The 20,136-nt window shown below is 45.2% G+C and overlaps 1 protein-coding gene and 1 long non-coding RNA gene across 2 annotated transcripts; one reads left to right on the forward strand and one right to left on the reverse strand.

The window, feature by feature from the left end:
- The first annotated feature begins 14,642 nt into the window (after window positions 1–14,642).
- On the forward strand, window positions 14,643–16,149 carry LOC119336971 (60S acidic ribosomal protein P3-like). The gene is made up of 2 exons (XM_037609061.1): window positions 14,643–14,924; window positions 15,764–16,149. The coding sequence occupies exons 1-2, from the start codon at window positions 14,727–14,729 to the stop codon at window positions 15,926–15,928; spliced, it is 363 nt and encodes a 120-aa protein (XP_037464958.1). The 5' UTR covers window positions 14,643–14,726; the 3' UTR covers window positions 15,929–16,149.
- Window positions 16,150–18,827: 2,678 nt separating this feature from the next.
- LOC119342084 lies at window positions 18,828–19,410 on the reverse strand. Its single transcript, XR_005165374.1, has 2 exons — window positions 19,274–19,410; window positions 18,828–19,174 (listed from the first exon to the last, which is right to left on the reverse strand). It is a non-coding gene; the product is annotated as an uncharacterized LOC119342084 (long non-coding RNA).
- Between the last annotated feature and the right edge of the window lie 726 nt (window positions 19,411–20,136).

Consider the following 20,136-nt stretch of genomic DNA (forward strand, 5'->3'; position numbering starts at 1 on the left):
AAACTTATATATCTTTTCATTGCGAGTTATAATATTGTTAACCTAGTTTTTTTTGGGAAATGTCAGCACAACTTCTGAACATGTGAGTAACATTAAAAAAAGTTTGTGGCAACTTAAAAATGTTCTCGTATTTCCAAATAATATACATGACATGTGAAAAGAATGTTTATACAATGTAAAATATATTTTCTTAACTAAAACATATCGCATCCCATTCGAAAAATGTAGTTCACATTTTGAATGTTCACACATTTCAAAAGTTTGTTACAGTTTTAAAAAAAACTTTATACAATGTAAAAGAACATTCATGTAGTTATAAAAAATGTTTAGTATCATTGAAAAAATGTTCAATTTGTATTTGGGGAAAATGTTTAAGACATATTCAAAAAATGCTGAAAACATATATTTGAAAGATGAAACGTTTATAAGAAAATGTTCCTGATGCATACGAATTATGTAAAATGTGTATGAAAAAAGTGGACATAAATATATTTCAAAAAATGTTAATCAGGTATTTTTTTTCAAACATTTATAAGTAATTTGTTCCTTACAAAGTGTATGAAAGATGGGCATCAAAAGTTATATTTCAAAGGAAATTTTAATTATATATTTGAGAAATATATATTATGGATAAAATGTTCCTGATGTGTATGAAAAATGTATAATCTCTACTACTATTAAACAAGCAAACATATTCTTCACTATGCCCACCCGGATAAACGTACACAGGCCAAACAAGATAAATTACCACCCCACGATCAGGCATCTAACCGTCCACATAAAAGTCAGCCCTCGCCTGTGTAGGTTTAGCAATTTACTATAGCAAACGAAACTCTGCCATCCATCAAACAGTTCCACGTTCCCGAAAAAAAAGATCGAACAATTCCACCCATTGTGTCCGCGTCCAAAAAACAAATAAATAAGCCAATCAGTACAGAAAATTAGCCACAGTTAACGGCAATTAACACCTCCGGCTCACAACAAATGGCTAAACGTACGGGAATCATCTCGATCCTTCTGCCTTTGCCCACCTAGACGTACATCGCAGCCGCCCAGCCTATCCTGCGCCATCGGCGCCATGCGCAGCGGACGACGCCAGCGCCGACGAGCTTCTCGCCAACGCAGGTGCAGACTATCCTCTTGTGCGCAATATGTGGTCAGTTCCATCGCAGTTAATCTCGATTTCGTTCTTGATGTTGCCGTTCAGACGCACACGACAGTGAGACGTCGGCGCCGCCAAGCCACTGTTGCGCCATCGCCACCTTCCGCAACCACTGACGTTGGCGCCGACTAACTCCTCAGGCAACGCACCTGCCCGCACCAAGGGAAGATGGTATTATTTTACATGATATTCAATTGGGTTAATGTGATGGGGCCGACCAGTTCATGGTTTTACAGGAAATTCTATTTAACATATATGTGCGCACTTCATTGCTTCCCTAATCCCTGTCAAGTTTGCATCTTTATAACAATGTTCTTCACTCTCAAATTTGCATGCTTACAACAGTGTGCTGATCAATGCATCATTTCTGTACAAACCATAATAGATCTACCTCATGTGACTTCAACATGAAATTTTAACAGTGCATCAAACTGGAGCCATCCATCATATTGTTTTAACAGTATAGTATTCAAATCTGTATGACTGAATGAATAAAACCCAATCAGTATGATCTATTTGTAACCAGGTCCAAGAGAGTGTAGAAGAAATCACAGTCCAAGAATATGCATTTTTCTGTACATAAATGAGGTCATCTTCTATTATCAAATTTGCATATTAGATGGCTGCAGGATAAGTATTGCATGATAAACAAAAATATGAAACCAAACATATAGGCTCAAATTTGCAAGAGGAGAACTACTAAAGTAAATTCAGGTAGAATCAATGGCGGAGCTAAGATTTGGAAACAGGGTAGTCCTCCTCCAAAATTAAGTTGTTTCAGTTAAAGAGAAGCTTTGATGTATCACCGTAGTCTAACTGATGCATTCAACAAATAACTGGTGTATTCAGAAATTAAGTGAGTAAGTACCTAATCATTTTGGCTAAACCAAATCCAAGACTATCATGAATTAAACCTGTCAATTACTTCTGTACAACGCTCAAAAGGTCCGGGTGGATGTTTATGTCAGGCAGGTATGCCTCCCCATCCCCATCTTTGTGTTTATTCCAGAGTCCCAAAAATTTAGGATGGAACAAATTCCATGACTCTTAGATGATCTACAATATCCATTTCTTGTAAGCCTGCAAAAGCACTTCTGTTATAACGGGGGGTCAGGGACAACAAGAAATATATCTAAAATGTTGTGGTATATCATGAATAACACTTGTGCAGCTGCCATAAGTAGTACTGAAGATGCCAGAGATGTTCATGTACTTCTAATAAGGGAAATTATTCCTAGAAAGGAAAAGTTTGAGGTGATAAACTTCTTTAGCTAACCACCGTCCTCTACAAAGGAAAAGTCTGGGGGTGCGCTGGCGGCCCCTCTCTCTTGGCGCACGGGTGGCTGCACCTGGGTGGGCACCGTGGCTCTCTCGACAAAATGTTGCCTCTCTACCGAGCTCTCACCACCGTGGACGTCGGGGACGGGTGCTGCTGCTTTTTCTGGTGGGATAGTTGGCTTCCCTGCGGGGTCGCTGCCACGGTGTTCCCTTCCCTACTCACGCATTGCCGTGGACGCGGAGGTCACCGACAGGCATGTGCGTGCCCGTGGCCTGGCCGCCTTTCTTGTCCCTCGGCTCACAGGCAAGGGCACACGAGAACTCGCCGCCCTCACCATCCTCCAGGAGGTTGCGCCCGTCCGGGACGGCAACGACGAGCTTTGGCTCCACCGCGGCTCGGATGCAAAAACGGTTTTGTTTTCCAGCTCTATGTACCCTCGCCGCGTTCATCTAGGACTCGCGTGCCCCCTCGCGATATAAATTCTTCTGTTGGCTCCTGGTCCAACGATGCATCAACATGCGCAACGTCCTAGCCCATAAATGTATTGTCGCCACGGCGGATGCTGTGTGCCCCCTGTGAGCGGCGACCTTGGAGACCGCTGACCACCTGCTCTACGTTTGCCTGTTCGCGGCTGGTTTTTGGCGTGTGGTTGGGGTGGCCACCACCGGTGTCACTGTCGATGACCTCACCACCCTCTTTGATTTTCTATAAAGCTCGCATTTGGAAACTTAAACCTGAACTTCTAAAAACATGTTTTCATTTTTCAAAAAGAAGATTTTCTTTGGCAGGATCAAGCCAAATCAACCTCATCCGTCTTGGTCCCTAGCGCCCATGGCCATCCAGAATTCAAATCTAACAATCAATTAACTTTATCGCAGCATGGTTGCCTCAAGAATATCAACTAACTAGAATCCCCACTCATAACATTTGCTGCAATGAAGTTAAGAACGTCTAATCGAACAACTTACTCCAAGATTAGACAGTACGAAAATAGGATCACCCCAACTTGTAATTTTTCTTGAGGTTCTAAAATGACTCTCATGCTTAAACCTAGACTACCGAGCTACATATGTAGTTATTGTTGGAAATATGCCCTAGAGGCAATAATAAAATGATTATTAGTATATTTCCTTGTTCATGATAATTGTCTATTGTTCATGCTATAATTGTATTAACCGGAAACTGTGATACATGTGTGAATACACAGACCACAACATGTCCCTAGTGAGCCTCTAGTTGACTAGCTCGTTGATCAACAGATGGTCATGGTTTCCCGACTATGGACATTGAATGTCATTGATAACGAGATCATGTAGTTTGTCTGCTAAAGCTTTTCTAATGTCAAGTATCATTTCCTTAGACCATGAGATTGTGTAACTCCCGGATACCGTAAGAGTGCTTTGGGTGTACCAAACGTCACAACATAACTGGGTGACTATAAAGGTGCACTGCAGATATCTCCGAAAGTGTCTGTTGGGTTGGCACGAATAGAGACTGGAATTTGTCACTCTGTATGACGGAGAGGTATCTCTGGGCCCACTCGGTAATGCATCATCATAATGAGCTCAATGTGACTAAGTGGTTAGTCACGGGATCATGCATTATGGAACGAGTAAAGTGACTTGCCGGTAACGAGATTGAACGAGATATTGGGATACCGACGATCGAATCTCGGGCAAATAACGTACCAATTGACAAAGGGAATTGTATACGGGATTACTTGAATCCTCGACATTGTGGTTCATCCGATAAGATCATCGTGGAACATGTGGGAGCCAACATGGGTATCTAGATCCCGCTGTTGGTTATTGGCCGGAGAGCTGTCTCGGTCATGTCTGCGTGATTCCCGAACCCGTAGGGTCTACACACTTAAGGTTCGATGACGCTAGGGTTATAAGGAAGATTTGCGTGTGATTACCGAATGTTGTTAGGAGTCCCGGATGAGATCCCGGACGTCACGAGGAGTTCCGGAATGGTCCGGAGGTGAAGATTTATATATGGGAAGTCATCATACAGTCACCGGAAGTTTTCGGGGGTATACCGATATTGTACCGGGACCACCGGAGGGGTTTCGGGGGTCCACCGGGAGGGTCCACCTGCCCCGAAGGGCCTTATGGGCTGTGGGTGGAAGGGAACCAGCCCCAAGAGGGCTGGGCGCCACCCCCCCTAGGGCCCATGCGCCTAGGGTTGGGGGGGAACCCTAAGGGGGGGCGCCTCCCCTTGCTTGGGGGGCAAGCCCCCTCCCCCCTTGGTCGTCGCCCCCTTCTAGATCCCATCTAGAGGGGTCGGCCCCCTTCCCACTTCTCCTATAAATAGAGGGGCGAGGGGAGGGCTGCAGCACCACATCCAAGGCGCAGCCCCTCCCCTCCCCAACACCTCTCCTCCTCCGCGCGAGCTTGGCGAAGCCTTGCCGGAGAACTGCCACTCCATCACCGCCACGTCGTCGTGCTGCTGTTGGAGCCTTCTTCCTCAACCTCTCCCTCCTCCTTGCTAGACCAAGGCGCGGGAGACGTCACCGGACTGCATGTGTGTTGAACGCGGAGGTGCCGTTGTTCGGCGCTAAGATCGGAATCCACCGTGATCTGAATCGCTTCGGGTACGACTCCTTCATCCGCATCTTGTAACGCTTCCATCTCGCGATTTTCAAGGGTATGAAGATGCACTTCCCTCTCTCTCGTTGCTAGTTACTCCATAGATTGATCTTGGTGATGCGTAGAATTTTTTTTAAATTTCTGTATCGATCCCCAACAGTGGCATCATGAGCTAGGTCTATGGTAGTTTCTATGCACGAGTAGAACACAAGTTTGTTGTGGGCGTAGATTTTTTCAATTTACTTCCCACTACTAGTCTTATCTTGTTTCGGCGGCATCGTGGGATGAAGCGGCCCAGACCGACCTTACACGTACGCTTACGTGAGATAGGTTCCACCGACTGACATGCACTATTTGCATAAGGTGACTAGCGGGTGTCTGCCTCTCCCACTTTAGTCGGATCGGATTCAATGAAAAGGGTCCTTATGAAGGGTAAATAGCAATTGGCATATCACATTGTGGTTTTGGCGTAGGTAAGAAACGTTCTTGCTAGAAACCTATAGCAGCCACGTAAAACTTGCAACAATAATTAGAGGACGTCTAACTTGTTTTTTGCAGCATATGCCGTGTGATGTGATATGGCCAAAAAGGATGTGATGAATGAAATATATGTGATGTATGAGATTGATCATATTCTTGTAATAGGAATCACGACTTGCATGTCGATGAGTATGACAACTAGCAGGAGCCATAGGAGTTGTCTTTATTTATTGTATGACACGCGTGTCACTGAATAACGTCATGTAATTACTTTACTTCATTGCTAAACCGTTAGCCATAGTAGTAGAAGTAATAGTTGGCGACACAACTTCATGGAGACACGATGATGGAGATCATGGTGTCATGCCGGTGATGATGATGATCATGGCGCCCCAAAGATGGAGATCAAAAGGAGCAAAATGATATTGGCCATATCATGTCACTATTTGACTGCATGTGATGTTTATCATGTTTTTGCATCTTATTTGCTTAGAACGACGGTAGTAAATAAGATGATCCCTCATAATAATTTCAAGAAAGTGTTTCCCCTAACTGTGCGCCGTTGCGAAAGTTCGTTGTTTCGAAGCACCACGTGATGATCGGGTGTGATAGATTCTAACGTTCACATAGAACGGGTGTAAGCCAGATTTACACATGCGAAACACTTAGGTTGACTTGATGAGCCTAGCATGTACAGACATGGCCTCGGAACACAAGAGACCGAAAGGTCGAACATGAGTCGTATAGAAGATACGATCAACATGAAGATGTTCACCGATGATGACTAGTCCGTCTCACGTGATGATCGGACACGGCCTAGTTGACTCGGATCATGTATCACTTAGATGACTAGAGGGATGTCTATCTGAGTGGGAGTTCATTAAATAATTTGATTAGATGAACTTAATTATCATGAACTTAGTCTAGAACTTTTACAAAATGTCTTGTAAATCAAATGGCCCACGCTCATGTCAACCTCAACTTCAACGCGTTCCTAGAGAAAACCAAGCTAAAAGACGATGATAGCAACTATACGGACTGGGTGCGGAACTTGAGGATCATCCTCATAGCTGCCAAGAAAGCATATGTCCTTGAAGCACCGCTAGGTGAAGCACCCGTCCCGGCAAATCCAGACGTTATGAATGCCTGGCAGTCGCGTGTTGATGATTACTCCCTGGTTCAGTGCGGCATGCTTTACAGCTTAGAACCGGGGCTCCAAAAACGTTTCAAGCAGCACAGAGCATATGAGATGTTCCAAGAGCTAAAAATGTTTTTCCAAGCTCATGCCCGGGCCGAGAGATATGAAGTCTCCGACAAGTTCTACAGTTATAAGATGGAGGAGAATAGTTCTATCAGCGAGCACATACACAAAATGTCTGGGTTGCACAACCGCTTGTCTCAGCTGGACATTAACCTCCCTGATGAGGCGGTCATTGACAGAATCCTTCAGTCGCTCCCACCTAGCTACAAGAGCTTTGTGATGAACTACAATATGCAGGGGATGGTGAAAACCATTCCTAGGTATTTTCAATGCTAAAATCAGCGGAGGTGGAGATCAAAAAGGAACATCAAGTGTTGATGGTCAATAAAACCACTAGTTTCAAGAAAGGCATGGGTAAGAAAAACTTCAAGAAGGGCAGCAAGGGAGTTGCCGCGCCCAGTAAGCCAGTTGGCGGGAAGAAGCCAAAGCACGGACCCAAACCTGAGACTAAGTGCTTTTATTGCAAGGGAAACGGTCACTGGAAGCGGAACTGCCCCAAGTACTTAGCGGATAAGAAGGCCGGCAACACCAAAGGTATATGTGATATGCATGTTATTGATGTGTACCTTACCAGTACTCATAGTAGCTCCTGGGTATTTGATACCGGTGCGGTTGCTCATATTTGTAACTCAAAACAGGAGCTGTGGAATAAACGGAGACTGGCGAAGGATGAGGTGATGATGCGCGTCGGGAATGGTTCCAAGGTCTATGTGATCGCCGTCGGCACGCTACCTCTACATTTACCTACGAGATTAGTTTTAAACCTCAATAATTGTTATTTAGTGCCAGCTTTGAGCATGAACATTGTATCTGGATCTTGTTTAATACAAGATGGCTACTCATTTAAATCCAAGAATAATGGTTGTTCTATTTATATGAGAGATATGTTTTATGGTCATGCCCCGCTGGTCAATGGTTTATTCTTGATGAATCTCGAACGTGATGTTACACATATTCATAGTGTGAATACCAAAAGATGTAAGATTAATAATGATAGTCCCACATACCTGTGGCACTGCCGCCTTGGTCACATTGGTGTCAAACGCATGAAAAAGCTCCATGCAGATGGACTTTTGGAGTCTCTTGATTATGAATCATTTGACACGTGCGAACCATGCCTCATGGGCAAAATGACCAAGACTCGGTCTCCAGAATAATGGAGAGAGCAACCAACTTATTGGAAATTATACATACTGATGTGTGCGGTCCAATGAGCGTTGAGGATCGCGGTAGCTATCGTTATGTTCTCACCCTCACTGATGACTTAAGTAGATATGGGTATGTCTACTTAATGAAACACAAGTCTGCGACCTTTGAAAAGTTCAAGGAATTTCAGAATGAGGTAGAGAATCAACGTGACAGAAAAATAAAGTTCTTACGATCAGATCATGGGGGAGAATATTTAAGTCACGGGTTTGGTATGCACTTAAGGAAATATGGAATTGTTTCACAACTCACGCCGCCTGGAACACCTCAGCGTAACAGTGTGTCCGAACGTCGTAATCGCACTCTATTGGATATGGTGCGGTCTATGATGTCTCTTACGGATTTACCGCTATCTTTTTGGGGATACGCTTTAGAGACAACTACATTCACTTTAAATAGGACATCGTCTAAATCTGTTGAGACAACACCGTATGAATTATGGTTAGGAAAGAAACCTAAGCTGTCGTTTCTAAAAGTTTGGGGATGCGATGCTTATGTCAAGAAACTTCAACCTGAAAAGCTCGAACCCAAGTCCGAAAAATGCGTCTTCATAGGATACCTTAAGGAAACAATTGGGTATACCTTCTACCTCAGATCCGAAGGCAAGATCTTTGTTGCCAAGAATGGGTCCTTTCTGGAGAAAGAGTTTCTCTCGAAAGAAGTAAGTGGGAGGAAAGTGGAACTTGATGAAGTACTACCTCTTGAACCGGAAAGTAGCACAGCTCAGGAAGATGTTCCTGTGGTGCCTGCATCGACTAGAGAGGAAGTTAATGATGATGATCAAGGTACTTCAGGTCAAGTTGCTACTGAACTTCGTAGGTCCACAAGGACAAGTTCCACACCAGAATGGTATGGCAACCCTGTCCTGGAAATCATGTTGTTAGACAACGGTGAACCTTCGAACTATGAAGAAGCGATGGCGGGCCCAGACTCCAACAAATGGCTTGAAGCCATGCAATCCGAGATAGGACCCATGTATGAAAACAAAGTATGGACTTTGACAGATTTGCCCGATGATCGGCGAGCGATAGAAAATAAATGGATCTTTAAGAAGAAGACGGACGCAGATGGTAATGTTACCATCTATAAAGCTCGACTTGTCGCTAAGGGTTATCGACAAGTTCAAGGGGTTGATTACGATGAGACTTTCTCTCCCGTAGCGAAGCTGGAGTCCGTCCGAATCATGTTAGCAATTGCCGCATACTATGATTATGAGATATGGCAAATGGACATCAAAACAACATTCCTTAACGGCTATCTTAAGGAAGAATTGTATATGATGCAGCCGAAAGGTTTTGTCGATCCTAAGAATGCTAACAAGGTATGCAAGCTCCAGTGATCCATTTATGGGCTGATGCAAGCATCTCGGAGTTGGAACATTCACTTTGATGAAATGATCAAAGCGTTTGGGTTTACGCAGACTTATGGAGAAGCTTGCATTTACAAGAAAGTGAGTGGGAGCTCTGTAGCATTTCTCATATTATATGTGGATGACATACTTTTGATGGGAAATGATATAGAACTTTTGGACAGCATAAAGGCCTACTTGAATAAGTGTTTTTCAATGAAGGACATTGGAGAAGCTGCTTATATATTAGGCATCAAGATCTATAGAGATAGATCGAGACGCCTCATAGGTCTTTCACAAAGCACATACCTTGATAAGATATTGAAGAAGTTCAATATGGATCAGTCCAAGAAGGGGTTCTTTCCTGTGTTGCAAGGTGTGAAATTGAGCTCGGCTCAATGTCCGACCACGACAGAAGATAGAGAAAAGATGAGTGTCATCCCCTATGCCTCGGCCATAGGGTCTATTATGTATGCCATGCTGTGTACCATACCTGATGTAAACCTTGCCATAAGTTTGGTAGCAAGGTACCAAAGTAATCCCGACATGGAACACTGGACATCGGTCAAGAATATCCTGAAGTACCTGAAAAGGACTAAGGATATGTTTCTCATTTATGGAGGTGACGAAGAGCTCGTCATAAAGGGTTACGTCGATGCTAGCTTCAACACAGATCTAGATGACTCCAAGTCACAAACCGGATACATGTATATTTTGAATGGTGGGGCAGTAAGCTGGTGCAGTAGCGAGCAAAGCGTCGTGGCGGGATCTACATGTGAAGCGGAGTACATGGCAGCCTCGGAGGCAACACATGAAGCAATCTGGATGAAGGAGTTCTTTACCGACCTAGGAGTTATTCCCAATGCGTCGGGGCCGATGACTCTCTTTTGTGACAACACTAGAGCTATTGCCCTTGCCAAGGAGCCCAGGTTTCACAAGAAGACCAGGCACATCAAGCGTCGCTTCAACTCCATTCATGAAAATTTTCAAGATGGAGACATAGATATTTGCAAAGTGCACACGGATCTGAATGTCGCAGATCCGTTGACTAAACCTCTTCCGCGACCAAAACATGATCAACACCAGAACTCTATGGGTGTTCGATTCATCACAGTGTAACTAGATTGTTGACTCTAGTGCAAGTGGGTGACTGTTGGAATATGCCCTAGAGGTAATAATAAAATGATTATTATTATATTTCCTTGTTCATGACAATTGTCTATTGTTCATGCTATAATTGTATTAACTGGAAACCATGATACATGTGTGAATACATAGACCACAACATGTCCCTAGTGAGCCTCTAGTTGACTAGCTCGTTGATCAACAGATGGTCATGGTTTCCCGACTATGGACATTGGATGTCATTGATAACGAGATCACATCATTAGGAGAATGATGTGATGGACAAGACCCAATACAAAGCATAGCACAAGATCGTGTAGTTTGTCTGCTATAGCTTTTCTAATGTCAAGTATCATTTCCTTAGACCATGAGATTGTGTAACTCCCGGATACCGTAAGAGTGCTTTGGGTGTACCAAACATCACAATGTAACTGGGTGACTATAAAGGTGCACTGCAGGTATCTCCGAAAGTGTCCGTTGGGTTGGCGCGAATTGAGACTGGAATTTATCACTCCGTATGACGGAGAGGTATCTCTGGGCCCACTCGGTAATGCATCATCATAATGAGCTCAATGTGACTAAGTGGTTAGTCACGGGATCATGCATTATGGAACGAGTAAAGTGACTTGCCGGTAACGAGATTGAACGAGGTATTGGGATACCGACAATCAAATCTCGGGCAAGTAACGTACCGATTGACAAAGGGAATTGTATACGGGATTACTTGAATCCTCGACATTGTGGTTCATCCGATGAGACCATCGTGGAACATGTGGGAGCCAACATGGGTATCCAGATCCCGCTGTTGGCTATTGGCCAGAGAGCTGTCTCGGTCATGTCTGCGTGATTCCCGAACCCGTAGGGTCTACACACTTAAGGTTCGATGACGCTAGGGTTATACGGAAGATTTGTGTGTGATTACCGACTGTTGTTCGGAGTCCCGGATGAGACCCCGGACGTCACAAGGAGTTCCGAAATGGTCCGGAGGTGAAGATTTATATATGGGAAGTCATCATACAGTCACCGGAAGTTTTCGGGGGTATACCGGTATTGTATCGGGACCATCGGAGGGGTACCAGGGTCCACCTGCCCCGAAGGGCCTTATGGGCTGTGGGTGGAAGGGAACCAGCCCCAAGAGGGCGGGGCGCCACCCCCCTAGGGCCCATGCGCCTAGGGTTGGGGGGAACCCTAGGGGGGTCCCCTTGCTTGGGGGGCAAGCCCCCCCCTTGGCTGCCGCCCCCTCTAGATCCCATCTAGAGGGGCCGGCCCCCTTCCCCCTTCTCCTATAAATAGAGGGGCGAGGGGAGGGCTGCAACACCACATCCAAAGCACAATCCCTCCCCTCCCCAACACCTCTCCTCCTCCGCACGAGCTTGGCGAAGCCGTGCCGGAGAACTGCCACTCCATCACCACCACACCGTCGTGTTGCTGTTGGAGCCTTCTTCCCCAACCTCTCCCTCCTCCTTGTTGGATCAAGGCGCGGGAGACGTCACCGGGCTGCACGTGTGTTGAACACGGAGGTGCCGTTGTTCGGCGCTAAGATCGGAATCCACTACGATCTGAATCGCTTCGGGTACGACTCCTTCATCCGTGTTCTTGTAACGCTTCCATCTCGCGATCTTCAAGGGTATGAAGATGCACTCCCCTCTCTCTCGTTGCTAGTTGCTCCATTGATTGATCTTGGTGATGCGTAGAATTTTTTTAATTTCTGCAACAATCCCCAACAGTTATGTACTATACATGAATGGATAGCAATCACAGATTAGCAGAAGTGGGAAATGAAGCAGATATGAAACCCGAAGTCGGGAATAGATCGTCTACCGGCGCCGGCTTGCACTTGCAGGGGACCAGCCACCACGGAACTACTGGCCCACCTGGGCAGGGCAGGGCGCAGTGCAGTCGCACTCACAGGGTGGTGGGAGCTGCCGACAAGCGAGATGGAGATGAAAGCACCGGGCGCGGAGGTTGCGACGGATGATTACCACGGCCGCCGATCTGGTGGAGACGAGTCCCGCGCCTCCGCGTCGGCCTTCGTCCCGCGCCCAGCGACCATGCCGACCTCGAGCGGATCCTCGGGCACTTCGGCGACCGATTCGACGAGGATGGGTTGAGAAGAGTGGGGAGAGGGCGAGATCTCGCAACGGCGGTGGGACGAAGAGGAGGGGCGGCCGGAGGAGGTAGAGAGAGTTCTGGGCTTCTGGCCACCATGGAATAGGGAGCAAGGGAGACAGTGAAGGGATAAGGATGGGGAAGGTAGGTGACGAGGCGAGGAGAACTGAGAGGGGGCGTCCGGTGTGTCCTTTTTCCTTCCTTTTCTTTTTTGAGTTGAGTTTTTAGCCCTTTTGGTCAAGTCAGATATAGCATCCCGTGTTGTCCGATTCATTTTTTTATCAATAGCCCTTTTGCTCATTTGGTTTGTATTTAGCCTCTGACTTTGTCCAATTCTTTTTTATCAGGTGTGACCAGTTTGACTACGTGGGTGCAATCATTTTACACAGACAAAAGGGATTAAAAAAGTATCCAGTCAAAATTATTTTGAAAGTTTTATAAAACCATTAATATTTTTATCGGTATTTGTTACTGAACATATCAAAATTTCATATCATTCAACTTGTGGTCTCTAGATGTTAAATTTCATGGAGTACCCAATGAGAGCTATTTTGTCCGACACTCATATTTTGCTATATAGGATGACTCATTGCCAGCCATATAAAGGTTCTGATTTTGAATTATGTCAAGTTCACTTCAATTTTAATTATACTTACATTTTCTTCAACATTATTTTTGTTGTTAATTTTGAAATTTATGCCGTGAATTTGTTTTTTTAGTTCTACAAGTATTTGGTAAGACATCTGAACAATTTTATGTTTGGCAGTGAGTGTTTTTGCAAGTAAATTAAGGGTCATCAAAAAATATTTTATGATACTAAGACTTGAATTGGATTATATAACACTAACACTTATGTAACATTTTCACTCTTTACAATACCTAAAATGAGGAGAGAAACTATGAAATCCTTGTCGAGGACCTCCAATTTCTAAAAGGATGACCTTCGTATTTTCTTGATTTTACCACCTACTTGCAAGTTGGAAACCGTGTTCAAGTATATTTATTGTAGGCTGGACCCTGGACGTGCAGAGCATCTTGCCTTGTGCATCAGAATGTGTGTCTTCTTTCAAGGAAATCAGCAACATATTCAAGTGTACTGTCAAGATTGTGGTGCATTGGAGAAGTCACCAATGAGATATTTGGCGGTGGTGTAGATTTTCTTTAGAAATATTTTGCTTGCTTAGATGAACCAGAGTTGGAGGCCTTGCTGGATGATATTGGGGAATTGGACATTTGAGTTAAAGATATGAAAAATGAATCAACAAAATTGAAATTCATGTGATGTTATTTTGTCATGTCATTTACCTCTCTTGTTACTTTGGAACCCTATTAGCTGATTATGTAATTTTAGTATGTTACATGACCTTTTTGAGTTATGAATTACTGTGTTATGCAGTTGAATCGTAATGTTTTTTCGTGATTTATTTGCTGATTTGCATGTTCAGAATGTGGAGAAATAGATGAATTGAATGACATTTCCGCTTCCATACGTTTATTGTAACAGTAAAAATAACAATATGTATGCCCTTGTTGCATGTAAAAGAGTATCATTTATGTGTTAATGAAGACGTGCGTTGCACGTGCAGGCTTACTAGTGTGTATAAAAGGATATTTATGTTTGTAAAGTTTTAAAAATAAAGACCATAAAAATAAAATTCGGTAAGAAACACAAAAAACGAAACCCAAAAAGAAACCATTGAGAAAGACACAGAAAATTGAATAAATAGAAGAAAGAAACAATACAAGGAACGCAGACAACTAAAAAACCATTGGAAGGTTCTATATTCGGACGAAACTGGTCTATAGAACCTTTTTAAATAAAACCGTTTTAACGAACCAGTCCAATAGCTGCCGTAGCTCTTCCAAGTCCCCCAATGGGGGAGATAGTCCTGGCGATCGAGACATAAGCCCCCGTGGGAGTAATATTTAGGCCCAGAATGTTGTTACGGCGGAACAGATGGATCACTTCGGCCCTGTGTTGTTTATATGGCCCAATATGACAACAATCTGATCTGGCCCAATAACAGTTGCGATCCTCGCCAGTCACCACTACATAAGCCCACCCCGAGCTAGGGTTCGGGTCTCTCGCATCGCATCCCACCACCAAGCTCCAGACGCCTCCTCCTCCTCCCCCGCCGCCGCCGCACGCTCCAGAGACCGCAGGCATGGGCGTCTTCACCTTCGTGTGCCGCGACTCCGGCGCCGAGTGGTCGGCCAAGCAGCACAAGGGCGAGCTCGAGGCCTCCGCCGCCACGCCCTACGACCTGCAGCGCCAGCTCGTCTCCGCCGCCTGCGCCGAGGACAAGTCCGGCGGCGTCCAGTCCTCCTTCACCATGGTCTCCCCCAATTCCGCCATCTTCCAGGTCCGGACCCCATCCCGCGCTCACTAAAATTCTGTGCTGCGTGCTGCTGATCTGACTATACCCTGCGCCTTCGTATATGTACTTCATTAGTTCCGATCCATGAGTTCTGTTGGTTCGTTAATAACGATCCCAAGGTTTTGTTACAGATTCCGCGGCAAGCATTTAGTAGCGGGTTAGTGATTTCCGGTCTGTTCTATTTAAGATCTTCGGCCTTTCTTTATGAGGATCTGTTTGAATTTATGATAGCTATAGAACGTTGGCCCAGATGCTGTATTTAAGTTCATGGAGTTGGCATTTTATCAGTAAATCGAAGCTAAATTATTTAGTTGTTTGTGTTGTTCTCAGTCAATGGGTTATGGCTTAATTAGCGCGTAGAGCAGATCTTCGTAACAGTTCTTTTTCCTAATTATCACTAGGTTGCAGAAAAGGTTGTTTACATAGGATATAATATCTCTTTGTTTTGTATAATTATATCATTTGCTTCTCTGTTTTCTGTTTCTATAGTTTGCCATCGCTAGAGATTGCAAGTTTGTTTATTACTAGTGTGATATAACAAGTTGCTAGCACATTAAGGTGGTCTTTTTTGTAAATTATCATACATTTGTTGCTGAACCAAGTGACCATTGCTCATTGGAAGTCGGTCTTAAATGATAATTATGCATGTTGTGTCAACAAGCTAAGTTTGATGCCATGTTGTGTCAACCAGCATGTTGTGTCTTAAATGATAAGTAGACAGCTGACAGCTTGTCTTGCTGTTAACTTGTTTTCTTAATTGTTGCGAAAAAGAGACTTCTATTGATAAATAGAGTTGAAATGCTCATATATGAAACTTAATGCAGGTGGTCATTGGTGGTGCCTCTGCTGGTCCGATCGGTGGTGGTGCTGGTGGTGGTGGTGCCGCTGCATCAGGTGGAGCTGCCGCAGAGGCCCCCAAGGCTGAGGAGAAGAAGGAAGAGGAGAAGGAGGAGAGCGAGGATGACCTTGGCTTCTCCCTCTTCGATTAGATCTTCTTTACCCTGTTGCTCGCCAGAAATGACATTGTCCTATTGCCGCAGTAATTTTGATGCCATGCCCACAGGGTTTGTGAACCTGCCTAGTTTGATTGTCAAGGGATGTATGTGTTACTTTCTGTTCATGTGAGGATTTGGTTATGTTATTATGCAGCATCGAATATCCTAATATGGCTTTAGTCTTGCCAGTTTAGAATTTTTGCTCTGTCCTGAAATTCTTGAGGGTATCATTGCCTTGATTTACCTTGCATCTTAATCTAGTGTTCGTTTTATTCTCACCAGTGGGAAGAATGTGGTGTCCATATTCCTGAGCTTCGCCAGGAAAGCAAAGTGAGGGATTTGGATGTCTAGTATGGCAGATTGAATACTGAACAACTTTAGCCCTGCCCGTAGAGTGTTCGACAGGAAAGCAAAGTGAGATTTGGATGTCTGGTATAAAAGATTGAATTTTTTGTACTCTGGAACAAGGGACGTTGGCAGAGTGTTCGACAGGAAAGCGGAACTAGGCAGAGGTGTAGGGACGTCGGCAGCTGTGAGAACCACTACGGCGAGCTTACGATGCTGCAATGACGTAGCAATGACGTAGGGGTTGCAGCAGAGGTGATGGCCGATGAAGCCAGCTGCAACCACGTTTACTGCTGCGACGAGGGAGTTGCAGCAATGGTGTTCGGCGATGAGTCGTTGCAGCAACGCTGACCAGCGTGGTGATGCTGTGATGGCTCGGCGGGTTGTGGTGACAATGTGCTTCCACGGCACCATGGTGTTGCGATGGCGTCTTGGCCGTGGTGCGAGCGGGTACATCGACGTTTGACGGCGTGGGCTTAGACTAGAGGGATGCTCTGATCAGGATTAATCGGGCGGTGGAGAAGGCATGTGTTCTTTTCTTCAGTACATCCGGATGATGCCTATCAGCCGCCAAAAACAAACCCAAAAACAAAACTGAAACTTGCCATTCTATTTTTTTTGCGATGCTTCATAACTAAAGTTGCCATCCTCGCGTCAGAGATGAGAAGCGATTCAACCGGGTGGAGGCGGAATCAGATTCTTCAATTGTTGTTGACTATTGCTCAGGACAATCGGTATGGTGGGACTCGGCTGCATCGATGTGTGTTTGTTAATTGGGAAGGTTAACATTAAACATTGTGTTCATTCTTCGAATCAAGCAGCGCATGTGCTAGCGAGAAGTGCATCCATGGACGCAGTGGCATCTGCACGCACCGCATCAACGGCGCGCGTGCCGTCGCGATTCGAATCAGCCGAGAGTGCTAGTTAGAGTATAGGCCAACGTTGGACAGCGATATGTAGCGTATATGTGTATTCCAAACTCAGCGCCTGACAGTACAACCTGACACGCCCAGTACGCTCGCAGGCGAAAGGACGAAAAACTTTTTCCACCACGACGAACGGCAGTAGTACTGATCGCTGGCAAGTGGCAACGTCCTTTTCCACCACGCAGAAGCATCCTGCTGTCCTGATCCATCGCCGCTGTGCCGAGATGTCCCGGAGCTCCTCGTCTGCTCGTCATGGCCGGGCAACTCCAACACCGCTGCCATTCATCTTGTGCCCAAGGTGCCCCGGGTCGGAAGGACTGAATCACGCTGCATGAGTTGAAGGTGTGCGCCCCGTCGCCGGCGCCTGCCGACGCCACACATCCGCCCCCAGAATTGAACGCACTAGAGAACTCGACATCAGACAAGGCCCCAACCTGGCCCAGAAGCGCCCGGCCCTGATCCAACGGCCGCATCTCTGGCGAGTCCACGCCTAGGACCGAATCGGCCACGGCCGGACCGGCGGCGCACCTCACGCACCACTGAATCGGTTGTCGCCCCCGTCGATCTGCAGTACCAGCGCGCGGAGCAAGCTCGTAAGCCCTAGAGTCAACGAAGAACAAGGATAGAAGCAGAATTTAACTCACCCAGAGGCCAATGCCGGCGTCGTCGCTCCGGGGATCGGCATGATTAGATCCAAACAGACCTCGAGCGCCCAATTTGTTGCCGGTTCTCTGTGGTCTTTGCCCTCAATCGAAAAAGGGAATTGATGTGAGACGCGGGACAGGGGTACAGCCGTCGTACAGGGCCCCCAGACTGCGTCGTCCAGACAACTTTAAAAAATCAGTACTGGGCCTGCGGAGTAAAGAAAATGCACGCTCTGCTCGACAGGTCTCCTCTGCGTCAGATGTGCATCCCACAAGGACAAGGGTATTCACATGTATCGACCGATGTATGTCCACTTTCCTGGTCTGAACGAACTTTAGCGCACTGATCACCTCGCCTGGACGACCGGTTGGATAGTTGCGATCATCTGCCGCTGCGTTCAGGACGGCCGCTCTCATGTGCTAGCTAGTTACTCCTTTTGTAATAAGGTTTGTAGCTCTTGGACTGACGAGCCTCTGGCTTGTCTGGTTTCTAAACTTCTAGATGATGTAATTCTTGTTTAAGCTCAATAAACCTAGCCGTGATGGCCTTCCCTCAAAACAGTTGTCATCCTCACATCAGTAAACTTTCCATCAAAAATCATAAAAAACGTTCGGAGTTGCCATATGTTCATGTCACACGTGTGACACTTATCTGGGTCCTTGATCACGGAATTTCATAGGATTTTGGAGGGTTAGAATCCTTAAGATTTTTTTCTATGCTCGTTCTATAGGATTGTTTCCTATGGAATAAGTGTACTCCATTTCATTGAAAATCTAGCATTCATTCAAACCTCTTTACAATTTCTTTGTTTTTCCTATGGCATCAAAACTCTATCCTAATCATATAGGACTGAAGTGGACATGCCATTCATATTCTGTATTTTTTCTATTCCCATGTTTTGAAAATTCTGCAAATCAAAAGAGGGCCTAAATGTTCTTCAAACGGTCAATACACACAATTTATGACTTGTATTGACGGAAATACAACATGCGGGCATTTGTCTATCAATTGAGCCGAGTCCCTTACATGATGCAACCACATGTCATGTATCTTTTATTTATTTAACATTCCAAAATCGGAATATTTTGGGATGTTACAGACAACTCCGCCTCAAGATCTTATTACTCTTTGCTTGACATCTTGAAGCATCATTAACAATGTTTCTTGCAGAGACAGAATCGATAATCATCAAGTTCATACTCACTTGTTTTACATTCCCCTTCAGCGAAACCCTCGTCATAGCAGTGCTCGACGCATGGTTTGCTCGTGCATTCAGAAACAGTGTAGGTTTTGCTATACTCCTTGCAAATTTTGCCTTCAGATCCTGCAATAGAATATGGACAACAATTGGGTAACAACATCATAACATAGAACACCAGCAATCTATTATACTCTTTAGATAATTATTTCGGGCAAGGCTTACCAGGAAGCAACAGGGCCACCATGAACAACACCAAGCACAAGCCAGGCATCTTCACCTTGTGGACCTTCATGCATCCAGGAATGAACACCCAAGAAGAGAAGGAAGGAATCGAAATAGGGGAAGTTAGTAGTGACATCGATCCCTTCTTATAGATATATGGATGATGAAACCTTACGATAAACCAGAAGATGTTGTCTTTTAGTGGAAGATGTAGTCGCGTATATCTAGATGATGCAGTGACGTGTCATACGCTGAAAAAAAGGACATTTTGAGACATGATAAAGAACACTAGAGGTTGTTGGATAGTGTGTGCATTGTTGCTACGAGACATGATATGATCTTTGCACGAAAGCGTTGTTCTGTGCACGAGCATTCTATCTAGTTGAAAAGTCCAGCAACGTGAGGTAGGAGATGACAGTACCACCCCACTCCCCCACCACCTGCCACCAAATCTAGTCATTTACTCCATAGTCGGTACAAGATAACAAAAAGCAACTTTCCTGATCTATGGAATGGGAAGATGACCGACATCCAGAGCCACGGCTTGACTAGCTGTCCTTGGCCACCGCGTGTCCTCTGCCTTCGTCTTGGCCCACAGATCAGTTGTATTTCCTCGTTTCCTTCTTTTTCTGGCGCTCGTGTCTCTCACAGCTCGTAAGGGCATGAGCTATGGTGGAAACAATTTGGTGCTTCCCCATAGTCCACCTAGGCATAAAAAAATTCTAAAACCACCATATAAAATTTTCTATTGCCCAATGTAAGCTACCATCTGGTGGGGCCTACACAACGCCGAGAAGCTCCATGAAGCGCAGAGAAGTGGATGGTAGACACGAGCAGCAAGGTCCAATTTCTCTCCTTTCCTT

The sequence above is a fragment of the Triticum dicoccoides genome, chromosome 7B (genome assembly GCF_002162155.2).
Source record: "Triticum dicoccoides isolate Atlit2015 ecotype Zavitan chromosome 7B, WEW_v2.0, whole genome shotgun sequence".
Classification (NCBI taxonomy): domain Eukaryota; kingdom Viridiplantae; phylum Streptophyta; class Magnoliopsida; order Poales; family Poaceae; genus Triticum; species Triticum dicoccoides.